Genomic DNA, 21,763 nt, shown 5'->3' on the forward strand with positions numbered 1-21,763 from the left:
TATGGGCCTTAATGCTTTATTTCTTAGCTGTACTACACAACAAATTCATTATATCATCATAATTTTTTTTTCGCTTCAGTGTCTCTTTAAAGTGTATTGGCACAGTAATGGAGCAATTGTTCATGGTGACTAATCAGAATCCTTAATCTGAACACCTGCTCTATTTTTGCACCAGGTCCACTCCAATTTTCTTAGCGCTGGCAGCAAAAGATTTAAATGTTTCTTTAATCCTCAGCCACTGGCTCATACCTACTCTTATGTGCATATTTCTTTTTGTTTTCTTTAGGCTTGGAAGAAAAATCTCGACTTGGTTTACTTTCCGAACACGTGACCTTACTGTACAAAACTGGAGGGATCCGCTTCAAAAACCACCAAGGTGCCAGCCGGCACAAAGTCTGCTTTGTCACACTTTCAACGGATGCCACTAAAAGACATAAAAAATGACCCCAATATAAGTTCAGATCTGCGTGCATCTCTGGGTACATCGAAGCAGCCGAAAAAAGACCCAGAATGCAAGGCTATTACAAGACTCAAAGCAGCTGGCCAACATTTAGGACTGAATACCTGCTCTGACTACAAGATAAGCTTGAATACCTGCATGCCGCCTGTTGAATCGAACACAGAGGGCTTGATACAGACGACTGTAGAAACCGTTCCTCCTAAAGGTGCTTCTGAAAGTGTAATGCCGTATTCTCCTGAGAACCATTCATTATCGAAGTTAAGCTTCTTCACAGACCCGACCACCAGCCGTGAAACAGAGGGCCATGATATGACCTTTGATTGCACCAATAAATATTTCAGCACGCCTCTGCCATCCAGTGGCAGAGCTAGGAAGAAATTGTCTCCTGTTATGGAAGTGGATGTAGAGTCAAGCACACAGCAAGAAATGGAGGTCAAAGAATCTACAGCTGATGTGATGAACGGTCAACAGGATGGGGGTGCATTGTCAAGTGAAAGTCCCACGCCGGCACTGCTGTATAGGAGTTTTTTTGGTTTGGAATGCCTAGAAATAGCAAATAAACTTAAAGGCTCAGAGTCTAAGAAGAGTCCGGAGAAGAGGAAAGCTGATGATATGGATGTCTCTGCCATTGATGCTGAGCCTCCTCCCAACGACTTTGCCTCCTTTACACCCATGAAGTCTATGCTGGCCAACGAGATTTCCAGTGATGACATCAGCATGGCAAACAGTCCAGTCAAAGATGTATCCTTAGGGGTCGGCCTGTTGGATTTGGAGAAAATGGAGATGGAGGTCTGTTCTTTTGACTTTTCACTATGTGCCAACAAAAGCAGCAGGGGGCAATTTTTGAATGATTCTTTGAGAGAACCTTATTCAGGCAAAAGAGCGGGTAGCCCATGTGCTATAAAGAGGCAAAAAATGGATCCCTTGTCATGTGACAAAGATGAAGCATTGGAGTTGGATTCTGTTCACCTTTCCCCCAGCAATCTGAGTTCATTTTGTGTCACTAGGGAGAAAATTAAATCTCCTAATGAAAATCTGACTTTTAAAGGTGAGCACAGTCCTTCAACAAGCATAACGAAGAAGTTGCTTGCATATAGTGAAGCTGATGCCTTGAGTGTTGAAACAGATGTAAACAAGAAGTGTTCGAGCACTACACAAGAGATCGATGATCCTCTTTTTACTAATATCACTTGGGAAGCTCCTACCAACCTATCCTATCATATCCGATTAACACCTAAATCATCATTGTCTCCAAGTGCCACCCAAGACATTGCTGTAACGTACAATGAATCCCCTAGGGGTAATACCACCCAAGTGTTGGCGGAACCCTCCTCAGTGTTTGCTAATGTAACCCAAGATATTGTCCTAGCAAATGAGGTCTCGGCCGCCAATAAAACTGAAGTATTGGGATTGTTTTCACCCTCTTTTGCAAATAAAACCCAAGAAATTTGTGTGGTGCCCAATGTCTGTATAGCCAACGTCACTCAAGTGTTAGGAACATCCATATCCTCTTCTGCTAATACCACCCAGGATATTGCAGTGGTGCATTATGGGGCTTCTACAGCCAATACAACCCAAGAGTTGGGGGCACCATCCTCAGCAGTTGCAAATATCACTCAAGACAATGCATCACTGTATGATGGTGCTATTGCAACCAGTACAACCCACGTGGTGGCACCAATCTTGGTATCTGCAAATACATCCCAAGATATTGCTGCAATGTACAATGAGGTCCCTACAGCCAATACCACCCAAACGTTAGAATTTTCTTATCTGTCATCTAACAGAACCCAAGAAATTGCAGAACTGCAGGAAGTGTGTACATCAAACATTAACCAGGTGTTAGGAGAGTCAACATCATCTTCAAATACCACCCAGGACATTGCAGTGATGAACAATGGGGCTTCAAATACCATCCAGGCGTTGGAGGCACCAACCTCGGCATCTGCAAATACTACCCAAGACACTGCTGTAGTTCATGAGAGTTGTACAGCTAACACCACCCAATTTTTGGGGCCTTCCACATCCTTTTCTAACACCACACAAGATATTGCAGTGGAGCATGTTTCTACAACTAATACACCCCAAACTTTGAAGACCTTGCCCTCAAGGTCTGGTAATGCAACACAAGACATTGATGCTGTCTACAATGAGGTCTTTACAACTAATACTATTCAAGTGCTGGGAATACCAACCTTAACATCTGCTGATACCCCCCAGGACATTATGTCAGTGCATGATGAGGTCTATACCATCAATATTGCCCAGGTGATGGGGGTACCATTTTCCACTAATGCTGATACCTCCCAAGATATTGCAGTGGATCATCATGGTATATCTACTGTCAATACTACCCAAGATATGGGAGTGGCATCTGCTTCTGCCAATACCACCCATGACATGTCAACAGTACATCATGTCACTGTACCCTCCATTCCACTGGTGAGCATGGCATCTCCAATGCCTAACAGCATTCAGGATATCAAATTGACCCACAAGGCGGACTATAATTCTCAAGTGATAGTCACAATACCACAGTCCACTGGAAGTACCAATCTGCAGATGGCATCCAGCCGTGAAGTGAAACCTCCAGAAACGGAGGTTATCCAAGCTCTCCCTAAAGACTCTGAAAGCGTTCCACAGGGTATTCTTACAGTACACCATGTGAGAATAGAGGAAGAGGCTGCTGAGAAAACAGACAATATTGCTTCAGCTAGTGGTGAAAAACTTAAACTCCACACTAGTTTGTCAAGTGATGTTTCTTCTATGCATGATGGCAATACTGGTGGTACCCTTGTTACAATTCTTGAAATTCAGTCCTGTACCCTGCCACACACCATATCAAAGGATTATTCTGCCATAGACCGAGCACCATCTTCAAGTGCTGATGGTGTTGGGATCTCCACTCAGTTGCCAGATAAACCTCGAGAGGTCCAAGACCAAGTACGGTCTTCAAAGGAAGTTTTTAGCTTTAAAGCTGAAGTAGTGGCTTCTGCATCAGCTGCTGACAAAACTCTCTCCGCATCAGTAAAGGACTCTCAGAATAATTCTGTTAGCCATCTTGTTTCCACAAAGGAAGCCATGTTGCTTGATGGAGCTAATGTTATGCAGGTTGATGCTCCAGAAGACCAAATGCCTGCAGCCGACGTTTCTCCGGAATTTGTTGGTCTGCGCACGTTGGGTTGCTCGTCTATGCAATGTAAACCAGATCTCGACCAGGAAGACAAGATGGCCACAAATGAAGGAAATTGCATAACTGGTGGCACTGTTATTGGTTCTGCTCAAATCAAATCCTCGGGCCCCCAAGAGTCAAATGGTCATTTTTTGATGTCTGAGTCCTTTAGCATGATTCAAGCAGAGGATAATCTTCATGATGTCAGTGTGTTTTCAGCCAGCTCTCTTTCCTTTATCACTTCTACGCCCGTTACAGGACTAGCCAATTTTCAGTTTCAGAAATCCCACGCAGATTGTCCACTACCAGAATCCAATATTGGCTGTGCGGTTGAGGAGCAAGGTAAAGTAGCTTCAGCAGAACCGTGTGCAATCACAAAGCCCATGCTAGCAGGGCTGACTGGAGGGACTGGTAGCCAAAAACTCATAGTGGAGTTATCTGTGCTCCCACCTGATGGCCAAAGAAATATGCTGCCTCCTCAGGGCTCAGGTATACCTTCTGTACGTCGGGCATTGGTGTTGCCTTCTAGTTCCACTGCACTAAGTCAAGCAAAAGACTCCAAACTTCCTAAAACTACAACGGGAATTCCTTTAAAAGGAGTACTGAATAACTTACCAAGACCTAGTTTGGGTAACCCTAAGCAAAACCTACCTGGAAGTATGGCCTCCGTTAAGCTTGTAGGAAGTCGTTTAAAGACTCCAAGAGGTGCTACTGCAAAGGTAAGTTTGAGAAACTATTCATAGCAGAGACATCATGAACAGTTCAAAGTAAACAAAATTATTTGTTCTTGGATAGATCAGTCTATCAAGTATAGCATAGGTGGGTACCCCAACTCGTTAACATAAACCCTGCAAATGTACTTATTTCAGTACAACTAAAAGCAGATCACTGCAGATATATGTGAGCTGCAAGGTTTACATCAAGGCTTTCTATAACTGTTCTCTTATGCTACACTGAGTGTATCTACAAGTGAGTAAATGGGTGTTGTTGTGGTGGATTTGTGCACTGCAGAGTTTGCATGGTTGTCTGCCTCTTTTAAGCAGCCACAGGCAGCTTCTGTGAGCCTGTTTTCCCATATGTATGTACTGCTGTATATGTACCACCTGTTCATACTTTCACTATTCGAGTAGGATTACAGGTGCTGCTTAATCTCGTTATGGCTTCTGGAAAACCTCAGAGGGAAAAACTGGGCAGCAGGAGCCATCTTAAGTCAGGGATGTCAGAACCTCCAGTGAAGGGCTGAGGTCCTCGCATACACTTTTTTTTTTTTTTTTTTTTTGCAAAGCTCAAATCGAGGATTGGGTAACGATTGTACAATCAAGGAGAACACATTTCTCAGTCTATATCCTAAACCCTGGCCCCTGAGTACTGGGGTTCTCCACCCGTGCTCTAAGTGTAGTAGATTAGTAGTTAGCTGTATAGAATAAGCTCATGGTGAACCAGAACTTCTAGGGGTGTGTGTGTGTTCATGGCCTCTCATCTATCTGCATACATGTCCGGCTGAAAGGAGTATTGTAATGTCCTGACAGATCTCCTGCTTTCTTTCATCTGCTATGCCCCAATCTATCAACACCTTTTTCACCCTATGTGGCGTGTCCCCGCTTGAAGGGGAGGTGAAAAATAACACCAGCCCAACTTCGGTTAAACCCAGGCCTTGGAGGTGCAAGGTATAGCAGCTGAGGCCTAGAAAGCCAGAGTACCACCAGAACAAAGACTATGCAGCTGGGTAATATTAGATAGTGGAAGAGGTTACACAATCGCCCCAGGAGTTATAGACAAGGGAGCAAGATCGCAGCTCTGAGCTTCCAATAACAGCCACAAATAAGACACAATGGTTGCTCAGGGCGACCGCAGCCCTGAGCCACTAATGCCCAGCACAATGAGTAACAAGACAGATAACAGACAGACAAAAGGAATGCTTGCCAGCAAACACACTGGTTGCTCAGGGTGACTGCAGCCCTGAGCCTCTGACTAACAAGACAAACAGACTGAATGCTTGCCAATCTAATCACTTCCCCAGTGATGGCAAGCATCCACACTGACTTGGACAAAACAAACAGGTAGGAGCATAATTAATAGCGACCGCTGCTACAGTCCTGTCCACAGGAACAGAGCAAGCAGGAATACTACCAGTCACCAATGTGGTGAAGGAAATTTCCCACTAACCGGAAGATAAAGACCTCACTGTACCCCCGCGGGTGCAGTGAACGTCCAGGCAGGCAAGACTAGATAATGCAATACAATACAACTTTCACACCATGGACCCAGCAACAACTCTGGCAAGCTGTACGCTATGTCAGCCATTGGGAACAGACATGCAAATTCCCACACAGCTGAATGGTAATCATGCAATCCTGTGCTACACTGATTGAGGCTGCAAGCTGCCTGTGAATGGAAAGGATTCTCATTACAAGTGCATGCCTGATTATGCAACCACATGCATGTTAGAAATCCACAGCTGTCTGGCTGCAGTGCAACTGCAGCAAGCCATAGGCTGATTCATGACAACATCCTGGGCTACTCTGAACTGCAGAGTGATTGCAAATAGCAATGACTCTCATTGCAAATGCAAACAAAACCAAGCAACCAAATGCAGGTTGCTTGGTTTTGTTTGCATTTGCAATGTCTGAAATCCAATCGATTTTTGCAAGTGAACAGAAAATCAATTGGACATCAGATTGGACATGTTGGAAATAATGCATCTTCCAGAAAATCTCAACGTGTACCTGCATAATTCTTGCTCTTCCTTATGCTACATGAATGTATGCCCCCAACAGCGATCAATCGCTACTAGCGGTGGGTGGCAGTCCTTCGAGCCCTGGTATTTTTGCTTTTTTCCAGCATATGTTCTTAAAGCTGAAATACCATTTTGTGTGTTACCTTCTAGAGGTGCGTACACACATGCGACTATAGTCGTTTGTAACGATCGTTCCCCGATCTTTACCAACGACGATCGTTACAAAAAACGAACCACCGACTATTAAGGCAAACGACGAACAAGCCAAATCGCTACAAAAGTTCTGTCTCGGCGGATTTTAACCAACGACGATCGCTTGCAAAAGTAGTACATAGTTGAACGGTCGTTAGTACTAGGCTTGACATGCGCATTTCACAATTTCTCCGTGAAACTTCTCATTTTTATGCGCAGGCGCAATAGTTGCTTTATGTGATGTAACGTTCGTTCTAACTATCAGATCATTACACACATTTTAAAACTAACTTTACTTAGGTCGTTCTTTCATCAATTAAAAGTTCGTAGGTCGTTCTCAACGAACGATCGTTGTCGCATGTGTGTACGTAGCATAGGAACTGAACTTTGCTAATTGGATTCACCCAGTGCACAGATCTGCTTGCTATAGAGTTGCATCAGTGTGTTCTGTTAACAGTAGCAACTACACTAAGGCAATGAGAATTTACAGTGAGACATGCAAAACAGCAGATAAACTAGGGGATGACACGGGGGGGGGGGGGGGGGGTGCATGAACAGATGCCAGGTAATCCACAAAAGCTACTGTAGTATTGATCTGTTTTGTCTAAAGTGAATAACAAACTTTGTTTTAGTACATTAAAGTATCAACTGCCTGATGCTTTGTCTTTGACTCAATGTTTTGTTCTGGTTTGTGCATACCATGTACAGGAAACCCCTACAGCTACACCATCACAGCTACCCGCCCTGTCTTCAGTGGGGAAGCAGCCTTCCCAGCTGCGTGCACCTATTCCCAGGCGTCTCTCAGTAGGCGTCCATGGCGCTGTTACAAAGTTACGGGATCCCGCGAGTGAAGGAGGTGCTGGCATGCGTCCACCTCCGCCCTCTGGTGAGTAACTGTGGCAGTCAGTGTGTTAAGGAAGGTTGAAGGAGGAAGAATGTTTGCTTAAAAAAGAAAAACAAATTGAAGCTGAGTTGTGAGACCGCTGGTACAGAAACGGCGGAATACTGAAAATCGCCACACATACCTGTCGCAACCGCCGCATGTTGGGATCCTGAGCCACCCACTCTGCCTGTCTCTGACTGCAGGGTTCCTGTGAGCTGGTCAGGAGCGGCTTACATTGAAAGATGGCCAGGAGCCAATGAAATCGGCTTCTGACCCGCTCACAGGGCTCTGCCGTCATAGAGAAAGGCAGAGCGAGTGATCTGCGGGGATTGAGCGACGGAAACAGCGGATGCGTGCAGCTAATTGAAATCTACGCCCTGCCAGCCAGGAGCCCAACAAAACAGGGCGTAGATTTCAATTAGCTCGATCCTTAAAGAGGAACTGTCGTGAAAATCTTACAATTTAAAAATGCATCAAAATAAGAAGTGCATTTCTCCCAGAGTGAAATGAGCCATAAATTACTTTTCTCCTATGTTGCTGTCACTTACAGTAGGTAGTAGAAATCTGAGAGATTTTTTTTCTTTTTTAAAGCACTTAGTGAATGGCAGTTGGTCTGTCCAACTGCCAAAAAAGTGTGCAGCGAGCAGGGAGGCTGGCCAACATCATTGTATAAATCTTTTTCAGGAAGTGTCTTTATAAAGAATAAAGGCCATGCTAAGAATCCCCCATGAAGAGATCGCCTAATCCAAAACCTGTCAGTAATGTCAGATTTCTACTACCTACTGTAAGTGACAGCAACATGGGAGAGAAGTAATTTATGGCTCATTTTACTCTGGTAGAAATGTACTTCTTATTTTTGTTTTTTACATTTTGATTTTCGCTACCCTTCCTCTTTAACCTCCCTGGCGGTAAGCCCAAGCTGAGCACGGGCTATGCCGCCGGGAGGCACCGCTGGGCCGATTTGCACCCTGGGGGGTACTCGCCTCGGGTGGGGGAAGCCTCCGGATCCTAATGAGGCTTCCCACGCCGTCCTCCGTCCCTCAGGGGTCTCGCTGCAGCCCTCCGTGAAAGATGACGTCAATATTTACCTTCCCGGCTCCTGCGCAGGCGCTCAGACGGCTGTCGGCTCCGAACTACACGGAAATACCCGATCGCCGTCGGGTCTACTCTACTGCGCAGGTGCAAGTTTCCGGCGCCTGCGCAGTAGAGCAGACCCGACTGAGATCGGGTATTTCCGTGTAGTTCGCAGCGGAAAGCAGCCACAGCGCCCCCGCTGGAGCCAGCAAAGGTAAATATTGATTTTACAGTTGGGTCTGTCGCCGGCTGTTCGGAGGGCTGCTGCGAGACCCCCGTGGGACAGAGGACGGCGTGGGAAGCCTCATTAGGATCCGGAGGCTTCCCCCACCCGAGGTGAGTACCCCCCAGGGGATGTTTTTGAGGTTACAGAGTCTCTTTAAATCAATCACTGACTTAATTTAGAAATGAATATTGTAGAAAAATAAGCTGTTTTATACATTACGTTATTATGTGTGACTGTGACATATTAATTTCTCTATAGTAAATTGACCTCTATATTACCCGTTGTCTGCATGTCCTCTACAGGGGTCCGATCTGGTCTTCCAAAGCCAAGAAGTTCAACTCTGCGTCCTCCTCTGCCTCTAAAACAATCTCCAAAGCTGAAATCGATTATCACAGGCAAGTCACTGAGTGAAAGGAATAAAAATAAGGGGAACAGGAAAATACCTTATATACTCGCGTATAAGCCTAATTTGTCAGCACAAAAAGGTGCTGAAAAGTTACCCCCTCGGCTTATATGCAAGTCCAGTGGAGCAGAATGGACGGTGAGCAGGTTTTGTTACTGGCAGAGGAGCGTAAGGATTGTGCACCAGTGATCCTGCGCTTCCTGCTGTCTCTGTGCCCTCCATCCCCTGCAACATGGTGTGCAGAGTGCGCTGCTCAAGACTACCTGTGTCCCCCAGCTTGTGGAGCAGAGCGTGCAAGCTATGTGTCAGCGGGGAAATGAGCAGGGATTCTTCCTGTGTGGAAATCAGTGTCTCATATCTGACACCATTTAGTGGCGTCTTGAGACACCGCTTAGGGCACATATGGGGAGGGGGGCTGACATGTATTGGGGAGGGAGCTTATATGTGAGTCAACCACTTTTCCCTGGTTCCTGAGGGAAAAGTGGGCACCTTGGCTTATACATGGGTCAGCTTATATGCAAGTATATATGGTATTGTTCCATGACAACACAGGATTTTTATGTGTTCTTTACTCTGTGACGTTACACCTCTGGAGAATAGCTTTACTGTGGTAAAAGGGGACTGAATGTAGCCAAAGCCCTACGTTTTCATTGGCCAATTACTGACGGATTTATACCCCCTCATATGAGAGATTACCTACACAACTGTTTAAAGTATTCACAAATCTTTTGGCCCTCACTCCCCCCCCCCCCCCCCAATGTGCATACACCTTGACTTTGGCCTCCAGGTACAGGCAGGTCTTAAACTGATCGGTAACTTCTGTTCCAACCTGTCCCATAATTTCCATGAGAATGGCTATTTTGGGTAAAATTACTGCAAATTACTTCATGAATTAACTCATAATTTACCTCCATGAGGTAAAACCTACCAGAATTGCTAAATGTCATTACCTCATGAGGTAAATTATCTCACATGAGGTAATTTGTTTGATAACCCTACCAGAATTGAGGCTATTGTGGAGTGGAGCTCTCCTCATTTTCTTGCATGTATTTTTTTCCAGGTCTGACAGTCAAAGTGCAGAAAGAGACTTCAGCTCTGGGACTCCACAAGGACCAGGTCTCTGTGAAGGGCGACGGCATTTCTGGCAGGAGGCAGATTAAGCAGGCCTCCTCCGGTGGACCAGTCACTGTAGAGAAGTCTGTGGCCTCTAGAGCTGGGGGGAAGCCCACAGCTCAGACTGTGCAGGAAACAGCAGAGCTTTCGGAGAGAATTCAGGTGGTGGAAGAAAATCTAGACCCTCCAGTCACTCCACATGGTATGATTCCCTCTCTTCATACTTGCTGTTTTCTGCTTTTTTTCAGGGGTTGGAAGAGCACCTGGTAAGATGGGGATCTATTTCATTATCACTGTTAACTTGCTAGAATAGGGTCTTGTATGTCACAGGGATTTTGTCCTTTGCTTGTCTTCTCTGTATTAGTGTCTGGCTATATGTTTGCCTTAACCCCCTTGGCGTGTTGATTCTTTACGGATTTTAGGGTCTATAAGCCGTGCAATTTTTTTATTTTTTTTTGCATGATTTTTAGATCCTAAAACCTGGAAGAAAAAAAATCCTGCTGCTAAGGAGTTCTGCAGCAGCCCAGCACTAGCTCACCTTCCTGGAATCCAGCGGTGCAGTTTTCCCTCCGTCCTCCAGATGGTGCTGTAACACTATAGTGAGATTGCCGGCTGTTGTCATGACAGACTGCGATCTCACTGGGGGGAAGCAGAATCTCGGAGGAGTGGAAGAGGAATGGCGACCAACGTCTAAATCCTCCAGTAGGGGAGTAAATACGCCTGCTGCACACATCGCTCTGCATACGACCGGAAAACCAGCTTCTGCAGCGGAGGACACCGGGAGCCACCGGAGCTGCATTGAGGGCACAGGACGGCTGCCAGGGGCTGGAGGAAGCCCCAGATAAGTGGATTTTTTTTTTTTATGCCTGGACGTATCTTTTAACCCTCCTGGCGGTTAATTTTTTTTCTGCCAAATAGGCAGAAATCCATTTTTCTCCCATTCATCAGCCGGGACACCCTCTGGAAGTATGGCTCCGCCCCAATCCTAGGAAACACAACCCAAAAAGTATAAAAAGCTCCCGCCCCCCCTCATCTCCAGTTCTTTTGTGTTTCCGCCCGGAGACACAGCTCAAAATCCAGCTCCCAGTTTATTGTTTTTTTCCTCACCAGAGGGTGAGTTGATTGGGCACAGTACCTGAAGAGGACCGCTGTCGTTGCTGGAGGAGGGTACTGCTGTCATGGCGGGGACACGCTGAGCAGAGATTGCTGTTCCCTCGCCGCCTTCCTCCTGCGCGGCCGCTCTATGGGCAGTTTTATGCGGAGCTGCGTTGACGTCAGTTCCGCTGACGCCACGGGAAGGCGACCGGAAGTACGCGGACTTCCCCTACTTAGGAGGCGACGGCTTGGCGTGGCGTGGTGGAGAGATGGAGGAGCAAGGGACCAACGCTTCTACCGTTGCCGCCGCCACCGCTGCCACTACTACTGGCACCGCTACTACCGCTGGACAGGGGACAATAGCGGCAGGTGCAGCGGGATCCTCGTCCTCTACCTCGACCAGATCTCAGTCGGAGGGTGGGGTGAGTGGGAGATGCTTCTCCCTAAAACACAGTTCTCTGTTGATGTGCACGTTGTGGTAACAGAACTATGTGTATCTCCCTTTTTGTTTCCCTCTTATGTTTTATTCAGGCAAGAGTGGAGTCTAAATCTGCTGACAGGCCTAGATCTAGGAAATGCTGTCAGTGTGGGGCTAGATTGTCATCTGGTTATAACAAGTCATTATGTCAGGCTTGTATTGATGCAGTGATAGCCTCTGAATCTTCAGCAATATTTAAGAATGTACTTAAATCTGTGAAAAAAGATATTGATGAGACGTTGGGTAAATTTAAGGAGTCCCTGTTACCGGTCCCACAGGATTTGCCAGGGCCATCGTCAGCCCCTCCTCATTCTAGTACTACAGGTCAAGTACCGGCTCCCGATTTAGGGAATCCTCTCCCCCAGATTCCCTTAGGGTCTGACGCACTGGGGGAGGAGGAGGAGGAGGAGGAGGACTTACAAGGTAGAGAAAATTTCTCTGAGGTGGAGGAGGGGGAGAATATCATATCAGATGAGGAATCTGATGTAGATTTGAGGAAAGCTGCTAGGTTTTTATTCAGTACAGAGGAAACAGATGAATTACTCAAAGCAGTATATGCCACTGAGCAGATTCCTGAGATTCAGGAAGCACTCTCTGCACAGGATCAGGTTTATTCTGGCTTGGCGCAGAAGCCTAACAGAGTTTTTCCCTTCCACCAATCTTTGAAAGAAATCATTAATTCTCAATGGCGGGAACCTGAACGAAAATTATTTATTCCTAAGTCAGCTAAAAAGAAGTTTCCCTTTGCTCCGTCTGACATGGATCAATTTATTAAATGTCCCAAATTAGACGCTGCCCTCTCAAAGCACTCAAAAAATACTGATTTGTCATTTGAGGATGCAGGGGTGTTAAAAGACGCAATGGATAAAAGAATCGAATTAACCTTAAAGAAAGCCTGGGAATCTGCAGCCTTTGCTTTTTTACCGAGCGTGGCTTCAACATGTATCTCTAGGAACTTAAGAGTATGGATGGATAATTTAATTGATCATGTGAAATCAGGTTCCGATTTGAGTAATTACATCAAATCCTTGCCCACAGTTTTGAAATCAGTAGCCTTTCTGGCCGACGCTGCGGTGGAGATCGTCCGAATTTCCGCACGCACCACTGCTCTAATCAATTCGGCTAGAAGGGCTCTCTGGCTCAAAACCTGGGAGGGGGATTTGACATCTAAAAATCGTTTGTGTACTATTCCTTTTGAGGGGAATCTTCTGTTTGGTCAGGAGTTGGAAAATGTACTCTCCCGTTCAGCAGAAAAGGAAAAGCAATTTCCTGAAAAACGTAGAACGTTTAAGGTAAACAAATCAGGTTTATTTAATAGGCCATCCTCAGGCAAGCCTAGGCAGCCAGCTCAGCAGAAGAGGTGGTCCTTTCCTGCCGGTAGGGGACGGGGAGGTTTTGCCCTCGCCAGGCCTGGTCCCCCCAAAGAAAGTAAATGACGCTCTACCAGTCGGGGGGAGGCTTCGTTATTTTTTGTCCCAATGGGAAGCCATCAGTCCAGACCCCTTCATTTTGAGTATAATAAAGGACGGGTATCGTCCACAATTTTCAGTTTTTCCTCCCCCCAGGAAGTTTATAAACAGGTTTCCCAGGGATCCAGCCAGGGCCAGTGGCCTTGCGCGGGAAATTCAGAGTTTAATTTCAAGAGAGGTGATAATCCCGGTTCCCCGAGCGAAGCAGTTTCGGGGTTACTACTCCCACATTTTTTTGGTGACCAAAACCAATGGGGAGTTCAGATTTATCCTCACTCTAAAGAGGCTGAACCCTTATTTAATTTACAAAAAATTCAGGATGGACAACATCCAGACAGTCAGGGCTCTCTTACAGGGAGAGGAATATTTTGTGTCAATAGACCTTCAAGACGCATATCTTCACATCCCTATTGCAGAATCCCATCAAAAGTATCTGAGATTCGCGGTGCGTCTGCCAGATCAAATATGTCACTTCCAGTTCCAGGCTCTCCCTTTCGGGATCTCAACGGCCCCTCGCATCTTCACAAAGGTGCTTGCAGAGCCAATGAGACTATTAAGGAACCAGGGGATAAGTGTCGTCCCCTATCTCGACGATCTGCTCATTTTTGCCAGGTCAGAGGCGGTCCTAATTCAACACAGAGATTTGGTGATTCAGACTCTATCTCAGTTGGGTTGGATCCTGAACTACAAAAAATCGTACTTAAACCCCACCCCAGACCATCGTTTTCCTGGGTTATACGATCGATTCTGTTCGACAAAGAATATTTCTGACTCCTCAAAAGGTGGACAAGCTGCAATCAGGAGTCAGAACTCTTCTTCTGTCCCATCAGGTGGCTATCCGGGAGGTTATGCGAGTTTTGGGGTTAATGACAGCCACCATTCCCGGAGTAAGCTGGGCCCAGTTCCATTCGCGGGTCCTTCAAAATTGGTTGCTGGCAACTTGGGACAAAACCCAACAATCACTGGAGCGGGAGGTTCCCATCCCTGCTCAGGTAAAGGCAACCCTCCATTGGTGGCTACAGCGCCACAACCTGGAAGAGGGCAAAGTATGGAGACAGGAGGACCCTCTAAGGATTTATACCGATGCCAGTGCTTGGGGTTGGGGGGCCACTCTCATGGGTCTTCATTCACAGGGGAGGTGGCTCTCCACAGTTGCAGAGAGATCGTCCAACTACAGAGAACTCTTGGCGGTAAAGAGGGCCCTTTTGGCGTTCCTAGACAGGATTCGGGGTTCTCATGTGCTTGTCTTCTCAGACAACATCTCCACGGTGGCATATATCAACAAACAGGGGGGCACCAGGTCAGGGAATCTCTCCCTCCTGGCGTCGGACATTTTTCGGACGGCAGAACAGAACCTACTTTCTTTACAGGCGGTTCACATAAAAGGTGCGCTCAACACGGAAGCGGACTTTTTTAAGCCGCCAGATTCTCGACCACTCCGAGTGGGAACTGAATCAGGACACCTTTCTTTGGGTCACCGAGATCCTGGGAGTCCCGGAGATCGATCTGTTTGCGTCACCAACAAACGCAAAGATCCCGCAGTTTTTTTCCCTTCACAACAGCAGGAGTTCTCTGGGATTGGACGCTCTCTCTCTACCCTGGACCTTCAATCTAGGTTATGCGTATCCGCCTCTAAAATTATTGCCACAGGTCCTAGCGAAGGTGCGAAGAGAACGCGTAAAGCTGATTCTCATAGCGCCAGTGTGGCCCAAGAGACCTTGGTTTTCCACGCTTCTGAGTCTCTCCGTTCAACCGTATCTAGAGCTCCCGATCAGGCAGGACCTTCTTCGGCAGGGACCTATCTTTCATCCCAAACCGGAGTTATTCAAGCTAGCGGCATGGACCCTGAAAGGTTGATTTTAAGAAGCAAGGGAGTTTCGGATAAGGCTATTGATACCTTACTAAAGTGTAGGAAGCCAGTTACCCACAAAATTTATAGGAAGGTGTGGAAAGTATACGGTTCATGGTGTGCTACCAATAAAAGAGTCCAATCGGAAATGGGAACGATTCTTGATTTCTTTCAGAGTGGAGTGGAAATGAGGTTAGCCTTGAGTACCCTTAAAGTACAATGCTCGGCTCTCTCAATCTTGTTAGACAGACCCCTGGCACAGGAAAAATTAATCAGGGATTTTTTTCGGGCAGTTCAGAGATCTTCCCCCTTAAAGCAGAAGATTATACCTCAATGGGATCTGTCTCTGGTCTTAGGCGTATTATCCAGGGTTCCATTCGAACCCATTGATGAGATTGACTTAAAGTTTTTGACGTTAAAGGTGGCCTTCCTGATAGCCATCACTACGGCCAGAAGACTCGGTGATCTTCAGGCCCTGTCAATCAAAGACCCCTTTCTTACCATTTTTCCGGACAAGATTATTTTACGTCTGGATCCAAACTACTTACCGAAAGTCCCTTCGGACTTCCATAGGTCTCAGAACCTGGTGATTCCCTCGTTTTGTGATAATCCTTCCTGTGCCAGGGAACAGGAATTCCACTGCTTAGATGTTAGGAGAGCTCTTTTAGCTTATCTTTCAAGGACTAGAGAGTTCAGGAAGTCTTCACATTTATTCGTTCTATTTATGGGACAGAATAAGGGACAGCAGGCTTCTAGGCAGACTATCGCTAGGTGGATCTGTCAGGTTATCTCCTTAGCCTATGAGATTTCAGACTCCACTCCACCACCTGCTATCAAGGCGCACTCGACTCGATCCATGTCGACTTCCTGGGCAGAGAGAGCGGGAGCCACAGTCCAACAAATATGTCAAGCGGCAACTTGGTCGAACCCTTCCACTTTTATCAAACATTATAGAGTGGATGTCCTATCCCAGCAAGATTTGTCGTTTGGCAGGAAGGTGCTTCAGTCTGTGGTCCCTCCCTAGGTGGGTGTTTTCTTGTGTATCCTTCCAGAGGGTGTCCCGGCTGATGAATGGGAGAAAGCACCTGTTAGTCTTACCGGTAACGGTGTTTCTGTTCAGCAGCCGGGACACCGTCTACTGCCCACCCTTCCTACTGGCGCACTTCCTTATACCTATTACCTTCCTTTTCGGGGTCACTAGGAGGTGCTTCGCTTCTCCTTTTTCTCTGGTGTCCCGGTCGGGTTTTTTCTTTATATACACTGGAGATGAGGGGGGGCGGGAGCTTTTTATACTTTTTGGGTTGTGTTTCCTAGGATTGGGGCGGAGCCATACTTCCAGAGGGGTGTCCCGGCTGCTGAACAGAAACACCGTTACCGGTAAGACTAACAGGTGCTTTTTTGTTTTGTTTTGTTTTGTTTTTTTTTGTTTTTTTTTGTTTCATGTAAAGCTACCAGAGGCGCATGTGTCCCTCTAGTGCGATCGTCACCGGCATCAATAGCAAACAGGGGAACGCGTATATTCCCCTGTTTGGCTTCTCCTGTCGCCATGGCGACGATCGGAATGACGTCAGACGCCTCCGATCCAGCCCATAGCGCTGCCTGGAACTCATTGGTCCGAGCAGCGCAGGGCTCTGGCGGAGGCCTCTTCCGGGCGATTGACGCAGAGCGGCGGCGATCAAGCTGTGCACGCGGCTAGCAAAGTGCTAGCTGCGCGCACAGCACTTTAAATGAGGCAAATCGCCCCACCAGGGACAGAGATATCCTCCTGCACGGCATAGCCTGAGCTCAGTTCGGGCTTGCCGCCAGGAAGGTTAAAAGGATATAAATATGGCAGCCTACATATCCCTCTCACTACAGTTGCCCCTTAAAGTAAACCTGTAATAATTCTATACAGTAGGAGGTGGCAGTGCTTCCCAAGGCAGGCTGCATCTGATTGACTAACTGAAAGGATGTGCAGCGCCTAATCATAGGCAGGTTACACAACTTGCATTCAAAACAGATGCAACAAAATGGAGGATGTTGGCTTCCAAAAACAGTTTGCGTGCAGACTGTTCTGCACTAGACTCTAACACCGTGGTGAGGTATCCTCATGGAAGAGACCCTAACCACTAAATTAACATATACATAGTATGAACCTGGGGGCAGCTGGCCATAAGGGATTACACTTTTTTTTTTTTCTTTTGTTCCCAAGAAAAATGTGTAAACTTATAACACTAATTGGAGAGAAATTAAGATATTTGCCTCCATAGAGGGATGCAGCTAGATCCTAGAGGCTTCCCATGTCCTCCATACCACCATTGGATGCCGGGACACTTTTGTTTAAAGAGGAACTGTAACGGCAAAACGTCCCCTGGGGGGTACTCACCTCGGGTGGGGGAAGCCTCAGGATCCTAATGAGGCTTCCCACACCGTCCTGCGTCCCTCGGGGGTCTCGCTGCAGCCCTCCGTACAGCCGTGACGTAATATTTACCTTCCTGGCTCCTGCGCAGGTGCTCTGACGGCTGTCGGCTCCGAAGTAGGTGGAAATACCCGATCGCCGTCGGGTCCGCTGTACTGCGCAGGCGCAAGTCTCCGGCTCCTGCGCAGTAGAGCGGACCCGACGGAGATCGGGTATTTCCCCTCTATTTCCGAGCCGAAGGCAGCCACAGCGCCCCCGCTGGAGCCAGCAAAGGTAAATATTGAAGTTAGTCGGGCCTGTCGCCGGCTGTTCAGAGGGCTGCAGCGAGATCCCCGTGGGACGGAGGACGGCGTGGGAAGCCTCATTAGGATCCGGATGCTTCCCCCCCCCCACCCGAGGTGAGTACCCCCCAGGGGATCTTTTTGAAGTGAGTCTCTTTAAGGCCATGCACCTGTCCACGATCGAGCATGGCTGTGCAGGAAGCCTTGTGTCTATGCAGTAGCATGGAGACCATCCTGTGCAGTGCAGCTGCGTTCCTTCATGGACTGGAGCACAACCGCGTCCACTCTTCTGGAAGCCCTTGTCGAAATAGGTTCAGAGGGTCTCAGTGCTTGAATCTGGGCTGGATTTACCATAAGGCTTTGTAGGCATGTGCCTACAGGCGCCTGATGATGGAGAGGCGGCTCACTCACCTTCCCAAGTGCTTCTCTCCCTCCTTACCAATGGAGTCCTGATGAGTGTAAATGAGCGGTTACTTACCCTGCTCTCTGCATTCAACTAACTAGATCTCCCTTCAGCCAGGGGCACCTCAAGATACTTCATACTGAGGTTCCTCTAGGTACCTAATACTTGGGGGCACCTCTAGCTACTTAATATTGAGGGTACTTCTGGCTACCTAATGCTAAGGGACACCTGTAGCTACCTTTGACGGGCAAGAAAAGTAAGAGAGAAGTGACTGCTGGGACAGCCAGCACACTTGCAGTGCAGTGCGACGGGGAGTTGGATTTGTGGAGGGTGGACTCTAAGGTGCCAGAATATCTGTGCCTATAGTCTCCTGTGATGTAAATCCGGGCCTGACTGGAACAGCGAGGTGGAGGTAAAATCTAGATACTTATCTCAATAGAGGGAAACCTCTGGGTAATCAAAATGGGGCACTTTTCTTTTTCCTGACATGTAAACTTTAAAATGACCTTGCAATAAGCATGGGTAATGTAAACTGATCATATGGAAATACAATGTACTGCTGCAGAGTTAAAAAGGACATCCACTGTAATTTCCAGCATAAGGCACAGGCCTTATGCCTCGGCAGAGATGGTCAATAAGGTGCTATTCATTATTTGATTCTTGCAGGTTTAAATGCAATTTGTATGCTGCTTGAATTGGAGACAGTCAGAGCTAGTTTCTGCTGACTGGCCGGGTTACAAACTGTATAACTCCATATTCCCTGAAATATCAGCATGTTTCTATCAGCTATCTGAGTTCTCTGTTACGTTTTTTTATTAAGCTTTCTATGAAAAACAAGAATAAGAAATGCAGACCTGTATCCATGTGCACTTGCTTATCTCCTCATGCTGTCTGTAAATCGCATACACTTTGATAGCAGCTTTGCTCTGCTACCACTAGAGGGCAGACCGGTATGCGGTAGTAGTGATTAGTCTCAACAGGTTATTCCGATGGTGAGGACTCAACAGAATGGTTTTACCTGTAAGGTTTTGTTTTATGTATATAATGCAACCTGTTGTTGTAACCTGTATTGTAGAATTTCCTCCCAATATATTACATATGTGTTTCTGTTCTCTCTTCTATAGAGTCTGCAAAGCCTGAAATCTGCCAGAAGGTATGCTATACACTCTTACCTGACTTCATAGTTTTAGAATACAGTGCAGTGTTCTCCCCAGAATTTTTTTCCAGCCGGGTGGCATGAAAATGTAGCCGGGTGGGATATTAAGGTCATGATGGTCGGGAAAGGAGGGTGATGGTGTGTGCTACTATTAGGTAAGAATGGACAGGGAGGATCATGCTGGGTGCTGCTCGCTGGGGAGGATATTAGGTGGATCGCCCTGAGTGTTGGTGAGGTAATCATGTTAGGCACTGCCGATAGGGGTAGAGGATTACACTAAATGATGCTAATGGATTCCGAGGCATCTTGCACTGAGTGTAGCTGTTGCGAGGGGCAATCTGATAAGAGTGCTGCCAAAGCCGGAATAATACCAGACAGGGCTGTAGACTGAGTGACTAATTTAGGCCCAAAACCACACATGCCCACAGACTGTTCTGTTATGTCATTCAAAAAGTCTCACAATAGTCTTGGCTGACATAGTGGTAGTAAACCCACTGTAGACATGCTTGTTTGTCTTGCTAAACAGCATGCACTACAAAGATAAAATAAAAGTGCTTGGGGGTTTCTGCTGTGGCTTCTCCCCTTAAACAAAGTCAAGCACTGGTAAGCAGACATACATATATTCAGGAAATGCAGTATATAGGGGGGGTGGAGTAGAAAAAGTAAATACAAACTGAAGGGAAGAGGAATAGGTGTCTGGGAGGGAGATAGATTGTCCTTGAGGGACAGAGAGAGTGTGTGAAAAGGACTGGGAAAGGGGAAAGAAAAAAAAGAGGGAGAACGTTTGTCAGTTAGACAGAGGGAAATGTTGTAGAGGGAGAGTGAGAGACATGCAGGAATGAAAATGTGTGTGAGTGCACAGTAGTGATGGGTCGTTCACGAACGAGCCGGCTCTAAGAGCCGGCTCTTTACTGTGAACGACAAGAGCCGGCTCTCAGTTTTGAAAGAGCTGATGCCTTAGCTGCCCCACACAGCTCTGATTTGCTGTGTAGTAAAGGGCGCTGAGGCATGCTGGGAGATGTAGTCCTCTTGCAGCCTGTAGGAGTGTATAAGGGCAGGCCAGAGCAGTAGCAGGAGGGATTGCCCGAGCGAGAGAAGCAGTCTGGAGTTGTCATGGAGATGAGGGCGGGGCTTTTCCTCCGATTCTGAGTGGTGTCCAGTGATATTTAATGAAGAGCCGATTGAGAGCCGTAAGAGCCGGCTCTTTAATGGGAGCCGATTCAGAAGAGCCGATTCTCCGAGAAGAGCCGGAATTCCCATCACTAGTGCACAGCTCACTGCAGGAAGTCCGCAGACTGATGTCCAGGACAGCTAGATTTACTATGTAACGTCTCAGTCTGGGGCAGAGCAGTGGGGGAAGGGAAGCAGTTGTATATGTAAAGTTGTCTAAATAATACCGGTCTCTAGCACAGAGACAGCAGCTGACCAGAAGGATTCCACTGCTTGGGGACCATTACTGCTATCAGATAACCATCTGCCTTGCTGTTATTACTCTCCCCGGCATGAACGAGCGCTGCTCCACACGGACCTCTGATCGGGTGAGGCTGGAGCACATGCTGGGAAGACAGGAGGAGGAGGAGAGCCCGTCCTCTGCATGACAGGCAGATCAGCGACACACCAGAGAGAACACAGGAAGCCCACGTTCTCTCAGTTCTCTCTCTGTGTGCTCCTTCAAAGCTCCCGCGGTCTGGCTTGTAATGTCAGGAGCTGAGGAGGAGGGCGGAGATTGTGTCAGAGTGACAGCGGCCAGCTCCAATGCCACAGCCGCTGCGCACTTGTGCTGGATGAGTGTGGAGGACAGGAAATATGCCGTAGACAGGGATTAGTGATAGTGATCACAGCAGCTGGGCGGGGACTGACCACCAGCCGGGCGCTCCGCCCAGTTAAAAGGCTCTAGGGAGAACACTGCAGTGTGTGTGTGTGTGTGTGTGTGTGTGTGTGTGTGTGTGTGTGTGTGTGTGTGTGTGTGTGTGTGTGTGTGTGTGACCCATCCAAACTACACAATGGGGTCTGTTCCCCGTTGTGTAATTTGGATGGGTTTTAAAAATGGGTTCCAAAAAGGAAGTTTTCCTCTGTGTATACAAGTCACTGAACTCTCCATCTCTGTGAAAGGCAAATGAACTGTGCCTAATTTAAGGAGGCAAGAGAAATCTGGAAGTTGACAGGTCTGCATAGTGATATCCCAAATAATGCAATACTTGACATTTGCCTATATAACTGTGATCAATAAAATATTTATTCGGCAGCACTGGGTCCCAGGTTCTAATGCCAGCCAGGGCACTATCTGCACAGTTTGTATGTCCTCCCCATGTTTGTGTGGGTTTCCACCAGTCACTCCAGTTTCCCTCCATATCCCCAAAACACACAGATAAGT

General features: G+C 47.1%; 1 protein-coding gene across 2 annotated transcripts in view; it reads left to right on the forward strand.

The window, feature by feature from the left end:
• LOC137538068 (serine-rich adhesin for platelets-like) overlaps positions 1–21,763 on the forward strand; it is a 38,358-nt gene that overhangs the window by 5,780 nt on the left and 10,815 nt on the right. For both annotated transcript variants that reach the window (XM_068260037.1, XM_068260036.1), the window contains exons 2-6: positions 287–4,351; positions 7,270–7,447; positions 9,047–9,139; positions 10,208–10,462; positions 19,358–19,386. In XM_068260037.1, the coding sequence (XP_068116138.1) occupies positions 419–4,351; positions 7,270–7,447; positions 9,047–9,139; positions 10,208–10,462; positions 19,358–19,386 (4,488 nt within the window). In that variant the 5' untranslated portion in view covers positions 287–418. The remainder of the gene's footprint in view (positions 1–286; positions 4,352–7,269; positions 7,448–9,046; positions 9,140–10,207; positions 10,463–19,357; positions 19,387–21,763) is intronic.

The sequence above is a fragment of the Hyperolius riggenbachi genome, chromosome 11 (assembly GCF_040937935.1).
Source record: "Hyperolius riggenbachi isolate aHypRig1 chromosome 11, aHypRig1.pri, whole genome shotgun sequence".
NCBI lineage: Eukaryota > Metazoa > Chordata > Amphibia > Anura > Hyperoliidae > Hyperolius > Hyperolius riggenbachi.